This window comes from Hemiscyllium ocellatum, chromosome 11 (genome assembly GCF_020745735.1).
Source record: "Hemiscyllium ocellatum isolate sHemOce1 chromosome 11, sHemOce1.pat.X.cur, whole genome shotgun sequence".
NCBI lineage: Eukaryota > Metazoa > Chordata > Chondrichthyes > Orectolobiformes > Hemiscylliidae > Hemiscyllium > Hemiscyllium ocellatum.
The window spans coordinates 54899995-54916140 of record NC_083411.1 but is presented as its reverse complement, the minus strand read 5'-3'; the positions used below and the strand labels follow the sequence as shown (position 1 = coordinate 54916140).

The following is a 16146-nucleotide window of genomic DNA, read 5'->3' as shown; positions in this document are numbered from 1 at the left end:
GGAAAATTGCCAACAGGATACACGAGCACCAAGTAGCCACCAAAAGACATAACCAACTATCACTGGTATCCTTACACACAGATGAAATGGGACACTAGTTCGACTGGGACAATACATCCATCCTGGGACAGGCTAAACAAAGGGACCCATGGGAATTCCTAGAAGCCTGGCATTCAAACCGAAACTCCATCAGCAAATACATCGATCTGGACCCCATTTGGACTTAGAAAAAGAACCAGAAGATATCACCCATCATGACAGACTGAGACTCGTAAAGAGAAAGTAGGACAGAACACCAGCGCTTCAACAGAGGCTCACTGATTATGTTACCTAGCAAAATGTCTGAGAACAAATGTACCAACGCAGCGAGCAAACTTACAACCTGAACCACAACCTGAGCTACTAACCTTCTCAAAAATTGCAAATGTCCATCTGTCCTAATCCCATTTCCCTGCACTTGGCCCATATCCTTCTAATTCTTTCCTATCCATCTATTTGTCCAAATGGCTTTTAAATGTTGTTAATATACCCACTTCCACTGGCAGCTCATTCCATATGCATACCACTCTCCTTATGAAAAAGGCTGCCCTTCAGTTTTATTCCCTTTTATTCTTTTCCTCTAACCTTAAACTGATGCCCTTTGGTCCTCAATTCCCCAATTCTGTGAAAAGACAGAGCATTCACCCTACCTATGCCTCTTATCATCTTATACACCTCTATAAGATCCTCCCTCAGTCTCCTACACTCTAAAGAAAAAAGGTCCTAGCTTGTCCAAGCTCTCCCTATAACTCAGACCATTGAGTCCAAGCAACATCCTTGTAAATTTCTACTGCACTCTTTCCAGTTTAATAACATATTTCCAATAACAAAGTGACCAAAACTGAACACAATACTTCAAGCGCAGCAACACGAATGTCCTGTTTAACTGCAACATAACTCCCCAATTTCTATACTCATTGGCCAGACTGATGAAGGCCAGTGTGCCAAAAGCCTTCTTCACTGCCCTATCTACCTGTGACTCCACTTTCAGTAAACTGGGAATCCCTGAACTCTAAGATCCTTCTGTTCCACTCACTCCTTACAGCCTTACCATTCACCATGAAACTCCTACCTTGATTTGATTTTCCAAAATGCAAGACCTCACGCTTATCTATGTTAAGTTCCACTTGCCATTTCTCGGACCACTCCCAGCTGATCAAGGTCCTGTTGCAATTTATGATAACCTTCCTCACTCTCCATTATACCACCTATTTTAGCGTCGTCAGCAAAGTTACTAATCACGCTTTGAACATTCTCATCCAAATCATTCATATAGATAACAAACAGTAATGGGCCAAGCACCAACCTCTGAAGCATTCCACTTGTTGCAGTCCAACAAGCAGCTTTCCGTTATTACCCACTGCTTTCTACCATCAAGCCAATTGTGGATCCAATGTGCCAGCTCCAACTGGATTACATGCGATCTAGCCTTTCAGAGCAGCCTACCATGTGGAATCTTATCAAAGGCCATACTGAAATCCATTTTGACTATGTCTACCGCCCCACCCTCAACCACCTTCCTGGTCACTTCACCAAAGGTTGCTAACAAATTTGTGAGGCATAGTCTCTCATTCACAAAACCATGCTGACTACTCCTAAACAAACCGTTTTTCCAAACGCATGTACACCTTACCCCGTAGAATCTTCTCAAGCAACTTACCTACCATACATGTTAGGCTTACTGATCTATTGTACCCCAGCTTTTCTTTACAGCCCTTCTTGAATAAGGGCACACCATTCCTCCTCACAGAATTAGCTGGTAGACAAAATCAATCTTATCTAGTTGCCAGTTGGCATTGCAATTTCTGTTGTTGTTTGTATTTCCAGAGGATTATGTGCGCACGTGATGGATGAGTATAAGCTGTACTTTAATTCCAAGAACCTTAATTTGGATAGATATGTTTCTAAATTATTGAAATGTAAAAATCTTGAGTCATTCAACTTCAAATGTCGCATTTTCATTGCATTTGCAACAAAAATCCTGAACAATATAGGCTGAGATTTTCAGGATTCCAGATATGCTGTCATCAGTTATGTATTTTAGAAGGGATTGAAATGGATGTTTATCTAAGAAATAATTTACTAATAAAGCCAATAGTCTGAGATTTTACTGGCCTGTCCCAGTGTCATACCAAAGGCAAAGGAGCTGCTCCGAATCCTATGTAAACAGCAAACTACTCAATGAGGCAGCATGTCTTAACAGCAAGGCGAGAACATCGAGGACATTACCTTTCACTGTGAATGAAAATAAGAAAGGTATCCACTTATAGTCTTTTGCATAAACGTAAGACATCCCTAAGCACCTTACAGATAATTTATTAGGGGAGGAAACGGCCTGGTGGTATTATTGCTGAACTGTTAATCCAGAGACCAAGCTGCAAATGTGTTGCTGGTCAAAGCACAGCAGCATCTCAGGAATAGAGAATTCGACGTTTCGAGCATAAGTCCTGATGAAGGGCTTATGCTCGAAACGTCGAATTCTCTATTCCTGAGATGCTGTGCTTTGACCAGCAACACATTTGCAGCTGTGATCTCCAGCATCTGCAGACCTCATTTTTTAATCCAGAGACCAAGATAATGTTCTGGGAACCAGGGTTCGATTCCTGTCATAACAGATGGCAAAATCTGAATTCAATACAAATCTGGAATGAAGAATTTAATGATAACTCAAAAAAAGGTTGACCCTTTATTTTTTACAGTTGGAAAAGACCATTTCAATTAGTTCTTGTATAACGGACTATAATTGCTGTTTCTGGTCCTTTTTTGTGTGCAATAAACTGGCTTATTTATAAGATAGAGTAAATGATAGCATCTTACATTGAGTTTGAAAGTGATGTAGTTCAATCAAAAATGATTATATTAAATATAAACAAAGGGATTTAATAAACGGTGAAGATAAAGATTAGCTATGGGTGGATTACAACCCAAAATGAAAGGTACGACAGTAGACATTTAATGGTTAACACTGAAAGACAAACAAAGATGATGGAATACCACAGGTCCCAACAGCATATGTTTTTGGTGGGGATAGATATTATATGGAACTGTAGGCTAATCCACAACATTCCTGTACAGTCCCTGACCTCATTCCCAAAGCATGGATCATTGGTGGGTGTTAAAGTCAGTAACTCTCTCATCATACACAAATAATTAATGGTCAAATGATTTGTTAAAGACTCAGTTGACCACAGTTTTACACTGCGCACACCATCAAACAGTTGGTGTAGGCAGGAACGTGATTCCTTTCTTATAACAATCAAGTTGTCTGGTATCATCACTGGGTGGGATGTTCTTCATGGTGTTTCATAAGTGCCCACCTGTAGTGCTTTAAGGCTTGCTTTGGATTCTGAGCTCACTGCTGATTCTGCCTGGATGAGGTGGGAGGCATACCAGCTAATTTCACTCTCTGTAATTAGCAATGAAAATACATTCTTTTAAAGCACAGAAACCTCCCAAGTATAGTGTTCCAACTGCGGGTAACAAAACAAATCTAAGATCATAATGGATCAAAGGAAGACACCTGTAAAGTGTCAAAAAGAAAGTAAATAAAAGATTCAGAGCATTTTAGTAAAGGAGAACCAAGGAAAACATTGATAAAATGCACTATGAAACTAAACGAGTGAGAAACAAAAGCAGAGTGTAAATGTTTTTATATACATGTAAAAAGGAATAGAACAGCAAAAGCAAACGTAAATCCATTAGAAGCAGACACAATTCCAGCCCACTTAGAAAATATGATTGGATTTGGAAGAGTCTACATGGATTTAGGAAAGGAAAATCATCTTTGACAAACCTGGGAGAGTTTAAGGATCTAAATAATATATTAAATAAGAACCGATAGATGTTGTCGGTTTAGGTTTTCAGAATGTTTTCAAAAAGGTTCCACACTGGAGTGAAAAAAATTAGAGCACATGGGAGTTGGGGGAGGAATATATTAGCATGGATTGAGAACTGATTAATGGACATGAAAGAGTATAAGAACAACTGATTCAATTTTAGTTTAGTAAGCTTCAATTAGTGTGGTTCCAAAGGAGTCAGTGTTTAGGCTCCAGCTATTTATAATCTGTAGGAATGATTTGAAGAAAAACAAAATACTGCAGAGGCTGGGAATCTTAAAGAAACAAACAGAACACTCGAGAAACTCAGCAGGCCTGGTAGCATCCGTGCAGAAAGAAAGAGTTAACATTTTGAGTTCATTACGACTCTTCAGTCAGGGTTCAACATCATATTTCCAAATTTGCAGATGGAGTTTAGAAGAGTGATAGGTGATCTAATGCCATCATACAAAAGTCTTGCAGGGATTGACATGGTCAACGCAGGAGGAAGGTTTCCGATATTACAATAAAGGGTGAGTCATTTTGGACTGCAATTTTTTGGAATTTCATCAATCAATCAAAAATAGGGGCAGTGAATATTCAGAAATCTTTGCCCCAAACGACAATGAAAACTCAATAGTTGAGCTTGCCCAAGGCTGAAAATGATTTATGCCTATAAATCAAGGGACACAAGATTATTACAGGAAACTGTTGTTTTACTTAAATCTCATTGCAAAGCTATCTGTTTGAAAATAGTACACAAACATGCTTACATTATGAACGTGGAGTAACAAAGGTCTTTCACCAGTTTGGATAACAAGGAGACTCCCCTGTTCCATTAACATCTCCTTAAGATAATTATACTGGAAAAGGTCTTCACTAATTCACTCACTCAAGTTTCAGAGGTTCTTGCAGATCCCAGCAGAATCACCTACAACATCATGTTTACAAATAGGTTCTGTCAAATTCAGAAGTCAACAAACGGATCTCTCCAGCATCTCCACTCTGTCTACCTCAATTAATGACATCAAGTCATACAGTGTTACAGCATAGGAAGATGCTCTTCAACCTATTGTTTCTGTACCAGTTATCAAGAACTGATCTACTCTAATCCCATTTCCCAGCACTTAGCCTTGTATCCTTTGTGTTTCAAGTGATCATCTAGACTGTTTTTAAATGCTGTAGTGGTTCCTGCCTCTACCACCGTTTTAGAAAGTGAATTTGAAACAGTGAAAGGAGATATTCCACTGTTTTAATTGTGAACAACATCTCTGCAAGGCGATCTAACACCAACATCTGGTGAAGTAAATATAGTGACTATATTCATGGGTATAAAACACAATTGCTCATTTAAACTGTTGCCAAATCAAGACTGCTCAGAACACTAATCCTGTAACATGGGCACAGCTTTCCACACTGCATCCGGTCAAGGCTGGCAAACTGCCCAAAGGAAGTTTCCAGGAAAAACATTGGCATCCCAGTGACTGCCAGCATCAGAATGTAGGGAATAAGGAAAGCACCTGCAAAATATAGAAAAGGGAAAGTCAAATAAATTGCTTGAATATTAATGTCACCAGGTTTCATAACTAATAGTTCATTTCGTATTAATACTGGAATGAAATGTTGTTGACAGAAGAGTGTGGCTGCAGATTGTAGATTGCGTCTTTTTTTGGATTTAGATCCTGTGTACAATCAACATTCAGGGACCTATACAACAGTGTTGCTCCTAAAACCTTAGGTCAGCCACACCTGCTGATTTCTCCAGCATTCTCTATTTGTTTTACGCACCGAGCATGCGCGTTATTTTGCTTTTATTTAGCTTTGAAAATTGTACTTGGCAGCCTCAGGATGACTGTCAGGAGGAAAATGCATGATTCCAATGGCCAGGAGGTTGGAAAGGGCCTCTTTATAGGATTGAAGCTTGAAATGAAAATACAATCAGTGAAGTCGAATGATGCTACTGACATTGATTCCATTTTCCTCAGGAGAGCTGTTTCTGTCATGCTTGTGGACCAGGGAAAAGAATCATGAATGTAGCAAAACAGTGTGACACCATAAGGCTTTCTGTCAGGAGGGCAATCTTTCCAGGAGTGTCAGAGAGATTCTCCAAGTTTGGTGCGATGCACCACATTCTCCATTTCTTCCTGGCCATTGGAGAGCTGCAAAGTTACCTCTGTGCACCATTTCCTGTCTTGGAAAGAGGAAGGGTCAGAAACTGGAAAGAGGAGATAGGGACAAGGTGACATTGACCCCATCGACATGGGTACGATGAGATTGTGAGGCTATCCTTCAATGAACACAGACTTCCCCACCCTAACACACACCAATCATTCACCAGCATCACACTCATTTCAAACTCTTCCACCAGGAAATCCCTGCATCAAAATTAATCAATAAATAAAAACCACCAAAAATCTTCACAAGCCAGCTTTACACCACTGAACTCTTCACCCTTGTGTGCAAGCCTTTACTGTCTTTCAGATATTGCCACCCAGCCCAATGTTACATTCCTGCCCTCATGACTGAAGCTTGACTGGTGCAATGTGCTGACTCTCACAGCAGGAAACTGCAGATGGCCATGCATGGTATCTTCAAACGCCTACATGATTTGAGGGCCTGATTTCAGACTGGAGCGGTACAACGACCTGGTGGTTAGAATAGAATCATTGAGTCATACAGCACAGATATAGACACTGCAGTCCAACTCGTCTCTGCCAACCAGACATCCCAATCTGACCTAGTCCCATTAACGTCTGGCCCATATCCCTCCAAACCTTCCTCCTCATGTATTTGATATAAAAGTTGCCTTTCCAGTTTTGTAATTGTATCAGCCTTCACAACTTCCTCTGGCAGCTTGTTCCATAAAAGCACCTTCCTCTGCATGAAAACATTGCCCCTGGATTCCCTGTTAATTCTTTCCCCACTCCCTTTAAACCTTTGCCCTCTAGTTTTGGACATCTGCACCTTGGCTATTCACCCTATCCATGCCCCTCATGATTTTATAAACCACCCTAAGGTCATCCCGCAACTCCAATAATCTAGGGAAAAATGCCCAGCCTATTCATGATTTGGAGGAGCCAGTATTGGACTAGGGCAGACAAAGTTAACAGTCATACAACACCAGGTTATAGTCCAACAGGTATTTGGAAGCACTAGCTTTCAAAGCGCTGCTTCTTCATCAGGTGGTTATGAATTAGGACCTATGACACAGAATGTATAGCAAAAAATTATAGTGACACAATGATATGTTGAACACACCTAGATTGTTAAGTTTTTCATCTTTTTGAATGGGTTTGCTGGTTTCGGTTCTTTAATATGTAAATCCCAGAACTTCTTTTCAGTCACATTCTCCAGATAACTTAAGGTTTTATCACAACAGGTGACAGCTCAGCTCAGAGAATGCCTTGATTTCGCTGCACTTTGGATGCTGCCTGAACTGCTGTGCTCTTCCAGCACCACTGATCCAAAATCTAGTTTCCAATATCTGCAGTCATTGTTTTTACCACCTTATAGGTGTGAGGGTTTGAGTCTGTCTGTATCCCAATCTTGAGTAAAACTGGTTCTATTTCCAAAGAAGAATGTTTTTAAAAAATGTCCTCCTTCACACTCACCTGATGAAGAAGCAGCACTTTGAAAGCTAGTACTTCCAAATAAACCTGTTGGACTATAACCTAGTTTTGTGCTTTTTAACTTTGTCCAGTCTATTCAGCTTCTCCCAATGGATCAAGCCCTCCAATCCCAGCAACATTTCTGTGTCTTCTCAAGTTTAACAATGCCTTTTCTATAGAAGAGTGACCAGAATTGGTTTCAGTACAGTATTACATAAGTGGTCTCACCACTGTCCAGACGAGTTTATCCTGACGATCAACAATGATAACTAGACGACCCTAAGTGGCCTGGCCAATGTTTTGGAGAGTCACAAAGTACATCCTAACTCCTATACTCAATGTACTGACCAATGAGGGTAAGTGTACCAAACGCCTCCTTCACAATCCTGTCTACCTGCGACTCTGAAGGAACTGTGAAGCTGCATCCCTCGGTCTCTGCTCAGCAGCACTCTGCAGGGCCCTACCATTAACTATATAAGCGCTGCCCTGTTTGCCCTCTCCAGTTTCCTTCCATTTGCCCACAAGCCTGTATCTTGACTTTGCTCTGAGCAATGTGTACAATCGCTACTTCACAGCAGTTAGCAACCTCCGCCTCTAGGCACTTTCACTATCTTTTCCCTTCATTCTTATTCCCTTTTGTTCATAACATCAAAAACACCATTTTCCTGCGCCTTTCAGTGCTGCAGTTAGCTTTTTGACTCTCCTCGCAAGACTTCCGCCAACACATCCTGTTTGGACTACATTACCCACGGTGCCGTTAGCCATCCCTGCACTTGCGCAGTGCAGTCCAATGTTTGGTATTAGATGGACTGCCCGCGATGCCTCATGGGAGTTGTAGTTCTGACGTGCGTTCGCGCTCCGCAGCAGCTGGTGGCTAACGGCCAGGAGTTCGAATTGGAGCGCGCGAGACCCAACGAACGACGGTCACGTGGTGCGGCTTGTGTTGTTGGAGTGCATCTGTAAATACCGGTGGGAATACACTCCCTCAATCAACATCCTCCTCATTATATAAACTACCCCGATCCTGTCCATCAATTACTTCCAGTGACGGCTCTCCCACAGTTAAATCTGGCCTTTACTGCCCTACCCCCATTGGAAAGTTACAGAGATAGCGGCTGGAATCCTTCTGCCTATCAACTATTCACACCGGGATTCCCAGTTTAGAGAGCGGCAACATCCGGGCTGTTCACACTGTGGGGAGGTTACAGCTTCTCCCCACGTCTGCAGGAGTTCCCGCTGGGTGCTCTGGTTTCCTCCCACAGTCTGAAGGTCTGCAGTTGAGATGCTGTCTGACCTGCTGCGCTTTTCCAGCAACACATTTTCAGCTCTGGTCTCCAGCATCTGCAGTCCTCACTTTCTCCAGGTCTGCAGTTTAGGTCGACTGGCCATGCTGAATTGTCCCTAGTCTTCAGGGATGTCCAGACCAAGTGGATAGGCCACGGGAAACGCAGGGATACAGGGATAAACAATGCAGAGATGATGGGCCGAATGGCCTCTATTTGCATTGGGGGGATTCTCTAATTCTTTGTGAGATGCATAATTTGACATGAGCAGTAGTAGTATGGACGATCATTAGTTGAATAGCGATGTTAAGTGCATACACTATATGGGTGGCACAGTGGACAGTGGTTAGCACTGCGCCAGGGACCTGGTTTCAATTCCCACTTCGGGCAACTGTCTGTGTGGAGTTTGCACATTCTCCCAGTGTCTGCATGGGTGCCCTCCGCGCGCTCCGGTTTCCTCCCATAGTCTAAAGACGTGCAGGTTAGGTGAATTGGCCTTGCTAAATTGCCCATAATGTTAGGTGCATTAGTCAGGGGTGAACGTAGGGAAATGGGTCTGGGTGAGTCGCTATTTAGCAGGTCTGTTTCCACACTGTAGTGAATCTAATCTAATCATTTCGATTGGCAACAATACTTTCAATGCAGGATCTCAGCTACCCTCTCAAATTTACTGAAATGCTGTTGAGCACAAATAAGTTAGAGTTACTACAAAAGGTTCAGTGGAGCAAAAATGTTTGAAATTGAAGCCCTTTCTGAAATGCTGTCCTCAGTTCTCCTGTGTGCTCTCCAAAGGAAATCACAAGTGACACCACCTGAGACAGTAAAGTAATCTACCAGTCACTATTTGCATGTCTTGAAGTCAGCAGCAACTTCCATCTTGTCAAAAAGGTCAGTTAATTTTGTAGTGCCTGTTTGTGATTGTATGTTTTTGTTAAATTGCACACATACTGTTTTTATATTTGAAACTTGATCACAGTGCTAGTGTGGAGTAAGGGCGGATGGCATAACCGTTGGTGACTGCAGGTTAAAAATGCTCTCTGGTTCTTTGAATGTGATTTTTTTTACACCATTTACTTGTTGTCTTTGTGCTTTTTTCTCCCCTGTATTTTGGATTTCATGACAATACCTCCTCCTATTCTGTAGGCCAGGTACGGGAATCTCCATACACTGCCCAAACCCACAGCAGAACCGATCACTGAGAGCAAGTAGTCAATCTTCGAGGACCAGTTACCTCGCTCCACATTCTCGTCACCTTCACGCACACGTTCACTGGTGGCAGCCTGGGGAAAAGAGAGGAAATGGCTGATTTAAAAACAGAAATTGTTGGAGAAACTCAGCAGGTCTTGGCAGCATACATGGAGAGAAAGCAGAGTTAATGTATTGAGTCCAGTGACCTCTCTTCAGAACTGATAGTACCTAGAAAGAAACTGTACGAAAGCTGATGACGGAAATGAGCTAACCAAGCCCAAAGGGAAAGAAAGAAAGTTAGACAAAGGAATGGTTGATAGTATGGCAGGAAAGGGGGAAAAACTGATAGGGACAATGAGTAAATGAAATTTGATTGAAGCAGCGAGGTGATAATCGGACCTACAGTAGGTAAAGGACGTTGTTAGTAGAAAGTGAGGAGTGCAGATGCTGGAGATTGGAGTCAAGAGTGTGGTGCTGGGAAAGCACAGCAAGTCAGGGAGCATCTGAGGACCAGGAGAATCAACATTTTGGACAAAAGCCCAAACCTGAATTGAAGCTTTGGGCAGATTCCTGATGAAGTGCTTTTGCCCAAAACGTCGATTCTCCAGCTCCTCTGATGCTGCCCGAGCTGCTGTGCTGTTCCAGCCCCACACTGAAGGATCTTGTTAGCTCAGCTGGCTGGCTGGATGGTTTGCAATGCAAATAGATGGCCACAGCATGAATTCAATTTGTGCACTGTCTGAATGTGGGAGAATTGTTAGATTCATTGCAGCTATTTTGTCACATATTAAAAGCCTGGAAACCATTTTAAATTTCATCTTAGTGCTTGCTTGCTCAAAGTCTGTGTTTTCCCATGCCCGGCTAAGGCGTTGGCCTTGCAACTGTACTGGTACCTGATAAATTCTCCTCTTTGGATGGAGCTATTCTTCTCTTTGCAATGACCTATTTGTCTACTAACGCCTGCTTATCATTTACTAACTGACACTGTCCAGACATTACGTGACTGAAGCAAGGTGCCCAGCTTGCTAATTATCCTGCAATTAACAGTTTGCTAATTGTTAATCAATTCTGGCCTATATAATCACTTTTATGTGGCTGTTCTTCCCCTGAGGGAGAAAGTGAGGACTGTAGATCAGAGCTGACAATGTGTCGCTGGAAAAGCGCAGTAGCCAAGGAGCAGGAGAATCGATGTTTCGGGCATGAGCCCTTCTTCAGGAATGGCTCATGCCCGAAACGTCGATTCTCCTGCTCCTTGGATGCTGCCTGACCTACCGTTCTTTGTTGCAGACATTTTGTCCCCTGTCTGGGTGACATCCTCAGTGCTTGGGAGCCTCCTGTAAAGTGCTTCTTTCCTCCGGCATTTGTAGTGGTTTGAGTCTGGCGCTTCCGGTTGTTAGTTCCAGCTGTCCGTTGCAGTGGTTGGTATATTGGGTCCAGGTCGATGTGCTTATTGATTGAATCTGTGGATGAGTGCCAAGCCTGTAGGAATTCCCTGGCTGTTCTCTGTTTGGCTTGTCCTATAATAGTAGTACACATAGACAAGGAAGAAACCATGGTCTCATCCGATGTAACGGCACTGTTCACCTCTATCGACAAAACCCTAGCCAGAGAAACAATAGCCAACCTGCTGAACATACAGAACAGACAACAGGACATTGAACCTATCGACAAAGATGGCATACTCAACCTACTGGACCTGTGCCTCACAACACACTTTACATTCAACAACCAAATATATGAACAAATCAATGGCACACCCATGGGCTCACCCATCTCTAGACTCATAGCAGAAGCTGTAATGCAAAGATTAGAACAAACCGCAAATTAACCCAAACTCTGGGTCAGATATGTGGATGACACCTTTGTAATCATTAAAAACACAGAAATAGAGAACACACACCGGATCATCAACGCCACACTCACAGGAATCTGATTCACGAGAGAGGAAGAAAGGACAACTAACTCCCATTCCTAGATGTGATGGTACAGAGAACACCAAACGGAGAATTCACCACAAAGTATACAAGAAAGCCACACACACCGACCAAGTCCTGAACTACGAAAGCAACCACCCCAACACACACAAAGATGTTGCATCAAGACACTATTCAAAAGGGCCACAACACACTGCAGTACACCAGAACTGCAAAAAGAGGAAGAAGAACACCTATACAATGTATTCGGCAAAAACAGATACCCGCGCAACTTCATCAACAGATGCCTGAGGGAAAGACAACAGAATGAGGACATGCAGCAACCTAAAGGACTAGCCACACTACCATCAAAACATTTCCGAACTGACAGCCAGACTACTGCGACCACTAAGACTCATAACAGCACACAAACCAACAGCCACTCTACAATAGTGTACAAACTCCTATGCAAGGACTGCACAAAACACTACATAGGACAAACAGGAAGACAGCTAACGATCCGCATCCATGAACACCAACTAGCCACGAAACAACATGACCAGCTATTCTTAGTAGCCACACGTGCAGATGACAAGCAACATGAATTTGACTGGGACAACACTGCTATTATAGTTCAAGTCAAACAAAGAACAGCCAGGGAATTCCTAAAGGCATGGCACTCATCCACAGATTCAATCAACAAGCACATCAACCTGGACCCAATATACCGACCACTGCAGCTGGAACTGATAACCGGAAACGGCAGATTGAAACCACTACAAATGCTGGAGGAAAGATCACAGAAGCACTTCACAGGAGGCTCCTAAGCACTGAGGATGTCAGCTAGACAGGGAACGAAACGTCTGCAACACAAATTCCCAGCTCGGCAAATAGAACCACAACATAAACATGACTGGCCAAGAGTGTGTTTATACAGGATCCAGACAACAATCACCGAAGCAGTATGGTTTTCCAAAACAGGCAGAAGAAGAGGTCAGGAAGGTAATAGTTTTCTGCAACAAGGGATACGGAGACCAGTAGCTTCCACTATCAACTCACCTATTCGACCAGTTACGAAACCAGACAGTAGCTGGCAAATAGCGGTAGATAACTGGACATTGAACAAGGCCACCCTGTCTACAGCCCCCACCATAGCAACTAACCCAGAGATCGTAGTCAAGCAAAGTGAGGATGCGCAATGGGTCACAGTTTTGGACATAAGTAATGTGTTTTGGTCAACTCACTGGAGAATGAATGCCGATATAAACCCACATTTACTTTCCAAGGCCAGCAATATACTTGGACTGCCCTGCTTCAGTGATTTCCTAACTCCCCGTCCATAATGTCTAAGTGAAGGGTTAAAAGAATTCTCGAAACCTTAATGTCTGGTGCAGTATGTAGACGACTTGCTTTTTCAAACTGAAACTAAAAAGGAACGTTATCAGCTGTTAAGTGAATTACTGCAATTGTGGCATGAGTTGGGTCTGAAAGTGAACCCTAAGAGAGCGCAGATGTGAAGCAGGACATTACTTATCTGGGAATGATTCTGTCACTGAGAAAACAAGAAATGGACAAATGAAAGGTAGAGGCAATTGGCAGATTCCCTGTTCTGTGGGATGTCAAAGGTTGAGATCCTTCCCAAGCTTAGCGGGGCATTAAAGGGACCACATTGACCAATAAGGTAGCCCCACTGATGGAGTTATTAAAAAAGAATGTGGTGTGCAAATGGAACAAGACATTGCAGCTCTAAAGCAAGCACTAGCTGCCGCGCCCGTTCTGAAAACCCCAAATCCAACTGTTAAAAATCACACACTGCCAGGTTATAGTTCAACAGGTTTAATTGGTAGCACTAGCTTTAGGAGCGCTGCTCCTTCATCAGGTGGTCATGGTGTATAAGATTGTATGATACAGAATTTATGGCAAAAAGTTTACAATGTTATGTAACTGAAATTATATATCGAAAAAGACCTGGATTGTTGGTTAAGTCTCTCATCTGTTAGAGTGACCCCTTTGGTTTCAGTTCTTTCATATGTAAATCGCAAAACATTTTTTAAAAATCTACATTCTCAAGTGAACTTTAACAATTGGTGCCTGTCAGCCAAGATAATATATCGAAGGTGTGAGTTCCCCTGTGTGATACTATCTGTGCCACAATGTTTAGACTGATTTTAATCTAAACAAATGAATTTATCGGATCTAATATGGATTCACGCAGTTTTTGAGTGAAGGAAAATGTATGTCTGCAGGTACAAATTCACCCCACAAACTTTTATGTGTGGAGGGAGGGTGGGGTTGGGGGCGGGGGGTAGTGATGGTGATGGTGGTTGTGGTTGTGAGTGTCTGTGTGAGAGTGTATACATGGGTGTAACTGTGAAAGTGTGTGTGTGTGTGTGTGTGTGTGTGTGTGTGTGTGTGAGAGAGTGAGAAAAGTGCAATGAGGCTGATATTCTAGTTCAGTACCCAATGGGATGGCCACAACTGGGACCTTGGGTTCATGGCACACTGCAGGTAACCCCATTGCACTACACACACACCTATAAGTTTGTGGGGTGAATTTGTGCTTGCAGATATACATTTTCATTCACTTAAAAACTACTTGATTCCATAAATTCATTTTTTTAGATTAGTATCAGTCTAAACATTGTGGCACTGACAGTATCACACAGGGGAACACGCACCTTCAATATATTATCTGGGCTGACAGGCACCAATTGTTAAAGTTCACTTGAGAATGTAAATTTTTTAAAAATGTTTTGCAATTTACGTATCAAAGAACTGAAACCAATGTGGTCATTCTCACAGATAAGAGACTTAATATACCATCCAGGTCTTTTTTAATATATAACTTCAATTACATCACACTGTAAACGTTTGCTATAAATTCTGTGTCTTACAATCCTATACTCCATAACCAGCTGCCGAAGGAGCAGTGCTCCGAAAGCTAGCGCTTCCAATTAAACCTATTGGACTATAACCTGGTGTTGTGAGTCTTAACCAAAGTAGCCACCACAGCCACCACCCTCGCGACAGTTCTTTTACAGAAGACGCATAGGAAATTAAGATCAGTAGCATACACATCACACACGGTGTCACCAGTAGAGCAGGGTACACAGCATGTAAAAAACACGTATTAGCTGTTTCTGTGCAGTGCAACATTTTACCTGCATAGTACAGCTGAACCCACTTACAATTATTGATGGAGCATACCTCGGTACAGCTACTATTAGTCAGAAGGATTAAAGATGGTTCGGTTAGCTGAAACTGAATCGCCAGATGGACACTTTTGCTACAGGGAAGAATATTGCCTGTGAAAGGGGTAAAAACTATCACCATGTTAGGAGACAACTTCATATAGCAGGGAGGAAAACACAAGTGTCAATTGACAGCAGTAAATGATCCCAAGGGCCCATTTGTATCAAAACAATTGGAGGGGGTAAGACGGGGCCTGAAAGCAGACATGCATAAGAGATAATCCATCACTGGACCCCACACACTAAAATAATTAGAACTCTTCCTGATACAGCAAAGGAGTTGTTGCGGGAACCCAGATTACAAGACCGGTTCTGGAATAGGAGATCTCATGTTCAAATACATCTGTGGATCAGAATTCTGTCACATGTTGCTGTAGTTGTGATTCTATGTGCATTACTAATTATCATACCCAATGTATGTCAGCTTAGAAGGTAGACAAATGAAATTGTGCAGAGATTTGAGGGTGAGCCTGTCATGAAACAGAAGGAATATTATGAAAACACTGAGTTAACTCATATATGCATTATTTCTTCATATTCGTTATTGCATGTTTGCTTTATTTTATTAGACTTTTCTTTAGTGTTCTTTACATGTTCTTTTCTCTATTTTACTGTAACGATATAACATGCAACTCATTCAATGGGAGGATACTGACCATCCCAGGAGAGGTTCGCAGAAAGAGACAGACAATGATCGTAAAATAAGTATCTTTGGATAAAAAGGGGAGAGATGTTAGCCAGTGGCTGCAGGAAAAGAGAGAGAGGGATACAAGCTGCCGACACAATGCAGAAAAATACTGAATGCAAAATTATTGGCATGCAGGAAGAAGCGGCTTGTGAACTAAAATGGCTTGAGTCCAGGTACTGGTGTGAAGTTGAAACTGGTTTATGCTAAGTTCTCTGGAAAGATGAAGTAATGCCAAAGGAAGATGAAGTAATGCAAAACCCTTATTTGGACAAGCTGCCCAAGTCGGTGGGTCAGAGCCAATACGGTAAACGCATATGATAAGCAAATGAGCCTGAGCCAATGGTGCACAGACAGACATTTA

At 42.3% G+C, this 16146-nt stretch overlaps 1 protein-coding gene across 1 annotated transcript in view; it reads right to left on the bottom strand.

Moving 5' to 3' along the window:
• Positions 1-5204: 5204 nt before the first annotated feature.
• The window catches only part of LOC132820004 (FERM and PDZ domain-containing protein 1-like), a 139368-nt gene continuing 128426 nt past the window's right edge, over positions 5205-16146 (bottom strand). The window contains exons 17-18 of the mRNA XM_060831933.1: positions 9872-10025; positions 5205-5374 (exon numbers count right to left, since the gene is read on the bottom strand). Coding sequence (XP_060687916.1) covers positions 5205-5374; positions 9872-10025 — 324 coding nt within the window. The remainder of the gene's footprint in view (positions 5375-9871; positions 10026-16146) is intronic.